Genomic DNA, 7,432 nt, shown 5'->3' with positions numbered 1-7,432 from the left:
AATATTATATAATCTAACGGTAAGATGTTTTATGTAAGTAATTTGATAATTGCTTACTTATTTATTCATCATTAGATCTTACCAATTCATTTTCCATAAAATTAGAATTCAATCCCTAATTACTCTTCTTTTAAAACAATTTTTTCAGTCATTAGGTTCCTATCAAATATAATATATTTTTAATTATCTTTCCAAATTTCAATAGATATTATTGAATAACTTTTTTTTTATATAGATTTTTTTGTAAGTTATCATGTTTGTTGTTAGCATTAATACTACATAGACAAAATTATGTGAGAATGTTTGACAAATTTATTTATTCCTTAAAACTTCATCTATAAATATACTGTTTTCTTATATAAAACTTGAACTTATAATTTTTTTTGAACTTAAAAAAAGAAATCTAATAACAACTGAACTTATAACTTTTTATTTTTTTCCTACATAAAATACCTAAAACTTTTGGTGTAAAATATGCCCCAAAAATTTTGACGCTCTAATCCTTGGCTGCACTTGCTTGGTCTATGGGCGGGGCTTTGAACCATGGTTTATTTTAATTTCAGGGTTCACGTGTTTGTTGGTTGTGTTAATACTACTATATCATAAAAAGGATGAACTATCATGATTCAATATGTTGAACATGTTAGGTTTTGTTCCTTTCATATATTTTAGAATCTCTATTTTTTTTCTTTGGGATATTTATGTGGTAAAGCAGGCTAAAATTTTTCTTATTCGATAGATGCATATGAGTCTCTTCATTGTAAATTTAGCTTTTTATTAGTCTTCATTATTAAACAAATATNGGCGTTATCTATCTGACACCTATATTATGTTGTTGTTTGGGCCTAATTAACTAAATTCATTTGTGTTTTGGCCTTAATTAACTAGAGGCCCATAGGAAAAAAAAAATCTCAACATTTCCTTCTTCCCTTCTTCAACCCTTTCCTATCTAAAGCATCATTTATCAGTTTATGGTTTCATCATAGGAAAAAAAAACTGATTATAGTTTACTTTGAAATTATAATTATGGGTTTCAATCTTATCTATGTGATTCATGGACAAGAAAAGATTCTAAATTATGTATAAATGTATTTTTTGGTTTCAATCTTATAAATGATTCATGGGTAAAAAAGGATTCTAAATTATGTTAGATTGTGGGATGTTTCTCTGTTCTCAAAAATCTCTTATAAATTCATAAAATTTTGGTTCAAATTTAAATTCTCGGTTTCCATTATTGGGTTTAGTTTTTGGCCTTCAATATTATATAATCTAACGGTAAGATGTTTTATGTAAGTAATTTGATAATTGCTTACTTATTTATTCATCATTAGATCTTACCAATTCATTTTCCATAAAATTAGAATTCAATCCCTAATTACTCTTCTTTTAAAACAATTTTTTCAGTCATTAGGTTCCTATCAAATATAATATATTTTTAATTATCTTTCCAAATTTCAATAGATATTATTGAATAACTTTTTTTTTATATAGATTTTTTTGTAAGTTATCATGTTTGTTGTTAGCATTAATACTACATAGACAAAATTATGTGAGAATGTTTGACAAATTTATTTATTCCTTAAAACTTCATCTATAAATATACTGTTTTCTTATATAAAACTTGAACTTATAATTTTTTTTGAACTTAAAAAAAGAAATCTAATAACAACTGAACTTATAACTTTTTATTTTTTTCCTACATAAAATACCTAAAACTTTTGGTGTAAAATATGCCCCAAAAATTTTGACGCTCTAATCCTTGGCTGCACTTGCTTGGTCTATGGGCGGGGCTTTGAACCATGGTTTATTTTAATTTCAGGGTTCACGTGTTTGTTGGTTGTGTTAATACTACTATATCATAAAAAGGATGAACTATCATGATTCAATATGTTGAACATGTTAGGTTTTGTTCCTTTCATATATTTTAGAATCTCTATTTTTTTTCTTTGGGATATTTATGTGGTAAAGCAGGCTAAAATTTTTCTTATTCGATAGATGCATATGAGTCTCTTCATTGTAAATTTAGCTTTTTATTAGTCTTCATTATTAAACAAATATATATATATATATATATTTCAAACTATTATAAAAAGGAAAATTGTATGTTACTATGTTTAAAAAATCATGTTATTAATGTAAGCTAATAAGAAGCTAAAATTTTCTCAAATTACTAAAATGTGCATAGCACAGAATGACTTCTAGTTACTATGAACTTTTCCAGACGGCTAAATTTGTTAGTCTCGTAAATTGTCCTTTGGACTTGTCTCTTTGACAGCTTTAGAGGATGAAGACAGACAAGCAAATATAGAGGAGATAAGAGATCGTATATACGGACAAGTCTGGTCATTCCATAGAAAGTTTGGCCATCTCTTTTTCTCTCTACATCACTTTCTCTACTCCCCTCAGACCAATGACCAATCTTTCTCTGTCATCAATTCGCGTGTAGACTAAGTTAAAAAAATTAGCGAAGTCTTTCAGAGTCATAGTCAACTAATAAAACCATTTTGATAATAAAAAAAGATATCTTGAGTTCTTTTTTTGTGTTGTCCACTATGTCACCTTGACTTGGTGTTTATGCTTCTCTCTAAGCCAAATTCAGAATACACACTGTTAATATAGATCTCTAACAAATAATGTACTATCCCCTTACTTCTTGTTTGATCTTTCTCTTCCTCTTCTCCTTATTCTACCATCTTCCTTGTGCTTCAAGTAAACAAGAACTTGAATGGTGTGAGCCTCTGTTTCAGTGCGGAGATATCAGCGCAGGTTTCCCCTTCTGGGGAGGAAATCGTCCCGAATCTTGCGGTCATGCATCGCTGGAGCTTCACTGCGACATCAAAAACATTACCTCTTTAAATATCTCCAACCTACGCTACAATGTCCTCCAAATAAATCAGACATCTAATACCCTTAAACTAGTCAGAGCAGACCTGTTAGGTTCTTTTTGCTCCGCTACATTCAATTCCACAATATTGCCTCTCGAAATCTCTGAGGTTTTGCCGATCTACAAGAGCCTCACTATTTTCTATCTCTGCAACCCTCGTCTTCAGTACCTTTCCAGTTATACATGTCCTGGGAGTGGGAGAGGTCTTGTCTCAGCGTATCAAAGCCCTAATTATCATAGCTCCTGCCAAGGAAGTTTCACAGTTAAAGTTCCTACCAGTTTCTTTCCAGAAGTGGAAAAATTGAATCTAGATTTCTTGGAAAGTGTTCTAAGAAAAGGATTTGAGGTGAAAGTGAAGAATGATGAGATACTGTGTGAAGAATGTTCATCCTCTCGTAAGTTACACTAAGTATACATTTTTTATAAATTTTTTATTTTTGTGGTAATTTTTCTTCTTATTTGTTTATCTCCTCCTTCAACAAACACTATTTCTGATTCCATAGTGTTGTTTTATCAGCTGCGCTTTATAGACGCTGCGCGCAACCGTTTAGTTGTGGCGATCAGGGCGGTCTCTTGTTCCCTTTCTGGATACATGGTAGAGAAGACTGTGGCCACCCAGACTTTAAGCTCCACTGTAGCAGCAGATTGGCAGAGCTTAACGTCTCCTCAGGGACATTCAGAATCTTAGATGCAAACTATGACTCTCGTATCGTAAGACTTGCCAGATCGGATTTTAAGGACATTATGTGTCCCACAAAACCACTACATGTGCCTTTCGATAAAAGCGTCGTCCTTCCATTCGCTCCTGACACCATGATGCTCACAATTTATTACCACTGCGCAGACTTATCATCTAGTATTGATGGTACTTCCGCTAACGTTGGAAGTCTTGTGTGTGGGAATTATGACGAAGATTCAAACAACTACTATGAGATGAGAAATATAACTGACGTTAATAGTGGCCGTGTGTCTACTAACTTGAAGGAATCTTGCAATTCATACGTCAGTATACCTGTGCCTGGATCCGCGTTGTACACGCTGCGTCCAGAGAATTTAACCAAGACTCTTGAACAAGGTTTCGAGCTTGAACTTAATCAAGACTGTTCAGTGTGTTTAGAGTCTAAGGGTGCTTGTGGATACAATGAGACTTCAAGATCATTCGTCTGCTATTGTAACGATGGAACCTTCAGCAATAATTATAGCTCTAAAAAGAAAAGTCACGGTAAACTATATATTCTCTTGTCTCTTCAAGATCGAGTTTGGTACCATTCTGACATATTCTTATTTGTACAATTTTCACTTGTACAGGGACTTTGGTCAAAGCAATTCCCATAGGTGAGTTTTGCTAGCCAGAGAAATTTCAAACCGTTTTCGTTTCCAACATTAAATAAGAAGTTACTCACTCAACATTTTCTGTTTTTTTTTTCTAGTTGGGAGTTCAGTAGCAGGAGTTGTTTTGTTCCTGGTCTTCTTAACTTCGCTTCCCTGTTTGCTCCGGAAGAGAGAAACACGGCTTAGACAACAGAAGCTGAAGGCTCTTATTCCACTCGAACACTATACTTACACACAAGTGAAGAGAATTACAAAATCTTTTGTGGAAGTGGTTGGGACAGGCGGATTTGGAATTGTTTATCGAGGAACACTTAGTGATGGTCGTATGGTTGCGGTGAAGGTCTTGAAAGACTCAAAGGGCAATGGTGAAGACTTCATCAATGAAGTTGCTAGCATGAGCAAAACTTCTCATCTCAACATTGTCTCCTTGCTTGGTTTCTGCTCTGAAGGTTCTAAAAGAGCAATTATATATGAGTTTTTGGGAAATGGGTCCCTTGATAAGTTCATCTCAAGCAAGAACTCGGTCAATATGGATTGGGAGGCACTATATAGAATCGCGCTTGGAGTTGCTCATGGTCTAGAGTACTTGCACCATGGGTGCAAAACAAGGATTGTACATTTCGACATTAAACCACAAAATGTACTCTTAGATGACAACTTCTGTCCCAAAGTTTCGGACTTTGGTCTCGCTAAGCTATGTGAGAAGAAAGAGAGCATCCTATATTTGCTAGACACAAGAGGTACAGTAGGGTACATTGCGCCAGAGATGATCTCCAGAGTTTATGGGAATGTGTCGCACAAGTCAGATGTGTATAGCTATGGAATGTTGGTTCTTGAGATGATTGGTGCAAGGAACAAAGAAAAATCTAATCAAGCCTCTTCTTCTAACAGAAGTTCGATGTACTTTCCTGAATGGATCTATAGGGATCTTGAATTAGTAAAGTCGAGAAGGGATATTGAGAATGGAATCAACAACGAGGAAGACGAGCTAGCAAAAAAGATGACATTGGTGGGCTTGTGGTGTATTCAGCCTTCTCCACTAGATCGCCCACCGATGAACAGAGTTGTAGAAATGATGGAAGGAAGCTTGGATGCTCTTGAAGTCCCTCCTAGGCCTGTTTTCCAAATCCCCACAGTGGCTTTTCAAGAATCTTCAACATTTTCAGCGGATACCTCTGTTTACACTCAAGAATGATCCAGGAAGCCTCCTTGGAAACTACTAAAGCACGAAAGCAGCTATACATATATTCAAAAAAAAATTCTTGTAAATGCTCTTTGGTGTTTGGTGGATAAGTTAGAAGGATGAAGACAAAGTAATTAGGATAAAGTGTAGTAAATGTTTACAAAGAAGTTTCTAATTACACTCCAACTGAAAGTTTATTTTCCATGTTTGATCTCATTTCCCAAGAAATTTTTCAGGAATAGACGTTTAGGTGATATCAATCAACAAAGCCACAAGATTTTAAGAAATAGTATAAATCACCAATACTATAATTCGTATGTAATTTTTTTCTTGGGACAAAAAAAAAAGGAACGTCCAATAACATTAACATCCAATATTTCTTGCTCAAACATCTACTTATCTTAAACATAATTTAGTCTGAAAAGAAACTCGACCGTTTGATGTATTTTGTCCGAAGTCTTTGGCCGGTAGCGGTAAAGTGCTGATAAAATTAGTTATTGACTTCTCAAGTCTTTAAGAGATAGGATATAAGAGATAGTATGGTAATGGTTAACCAGCAAGTCCCCTATGCCAGTCCCACTAATGATTTATATTCATGTTTTGCACAGGGGACAAATGCTCCAAGGCCCTCTGAAGATTCTTTTCCAATGTTTTACCTCATTTTCCAAAATCCTTTAGGTGATAGAAGTGTTACTACATATGTAAGGGCAACAATATTTATCATACTTGATCTAGCAAATGACAGGAACTATTCATAGGTTTTTTTTTCTACTTCACGACCTTCTAAATCATTAACAGTATTTTTCTATCTCAAATTTGTGTTCTAGCTTATAAATTAATGAAGAGACGAGCTAGTCTTTGTGAGTCGGCTATAAATTAACAAATCCTTTTGCCTTTTATGTTTCTGCATTGGTCCACTAATAGTCAACTAATAAAGCTACTAGTTTAATTCTAGGTTTGTTGGCTATTTATTACATTTTGGAAACTTATAAGAGATTTAGTATATTTACTATTTTTAATTGGTGAGAGAGAAAGAAGAAGACAATAAATTGGTGATATTGTGGATTCAAACGAAAAAATATTAGAAAGAATTACTCAAATATTATCCTAAAAAAATAAAACAAAAATACACATCAGCAAATTAAAATACACATCATTTTTGTTTTACCACGTCACTAAGCAGTTTTTTCAGAATCAATCGACAGTTCTTATTTATATCAAAGAGAGGGAAACTGTAAAGGTTCTACTGTTCATAATCCGAAAAAAAAACTCTGTCGTCGTCTCTCGTCGTCGTCTCTCGTCGCCGTCTCTCATCGCCATCATCTCTCGTCGTCTTTGCTCGCTCTCTCTCTCTTCGTCCACTCTCTCGCTGTCATCTCTCGCCGTCTTTGCTCTCTCTCTCTCTCTTCGTCGTCGCACTCTCTTTCTTCGTCCTCGCTCTCTCTCTTCGTCGTATTCGTTTTCGTCTAAAGAGGTCTTCGTTTACTCGTTCCGGTATGTGTCGAATGTTTATTTTTGAGTTTTCCGGCTGAATGTGGGTTTTTTCGATGGTTTACGGCTGATTGTCGCTGTCGTTAATGACGACTGATTTGTTAGATATATTCGATTCGATGGCTGATTTACTATTTGTTTTATGTTGCGGCTGAGTTATTTTATGGTTTATGGCTGATTTGTTGTTAGATCTATTCGATTTGATGGCTGATTTACTGTTTATTTTATGTTGCGGCTGGGTTATATTATGCATTACGGCTGAGTTTTGTTAGATATATTCGATTCGATGGCTGATTTACTGTTTGTTTTATTTTGCGGCTGAGTTATATTATGCTTTACGGCTGAGTTTTGTATTGATGACTGAGTTTTCTTGTGCTTTAGATCTGAGTTATTTATTTGTGGCTGAGTTATGTTATGCTTTGTATATGAGTTTGTTTTATGTTATGGCTGATTTTTTTTATGATTTACTTATGAATTATATTATTTATAAGATGTCGATGGTGATTATTCCTGAAGAACAAGCAAGGGATTACCCCCCCCCC

The 7,432-nt window shown here is 34.2% G+C and overlaps 1 protein-coding gene across 1 annotated transcript; it reads left to right on the top strand.

The window, feature by feature from the left end:
* LOC104750481 (LEAF RUST 10 DISEASE-RESISTANCE LOCUS RECEPTOR-LIKE PROTEIN KINASE-like 2.8) lies at positions 2,561-5,603 on the top strand. Its single transcript, XM_010472279.2, has 4 exons — positions 2,561-3,279; positions 3,402-4,106; positions 4,193-4,219; positions 4,315-5,603. Exons 1-4 carry the CDS (start codon positions 2,634-2,636, stop codon positions 5,409-5,411), a joined length of 2,475 nt encoding a protein of 824 aa, XP_010470581.1. The 5' UTR covers positions 2,561-2,633; the 3' UTR covers positions 5,412-5,603.

This window comes from Camelina sativa, chromosome 16 (genome assembly GCF_000633955.1).
Source record: "Camelina sativa cultivar DH55 chromosome 16, Cs, whole genome shotgun sequence".
NCBI classification, from domain to species: Eukaryota; Viridiplantae; Streptophyta; class Magnoliopsida; order Brassicales; family Brassicaceae; genus Camelina; species Camelina sativa.
Note: the sequence above shows the minus strand (reverse complement) of the source record. Positions and strands in the feature narration are given on the sequence as shown.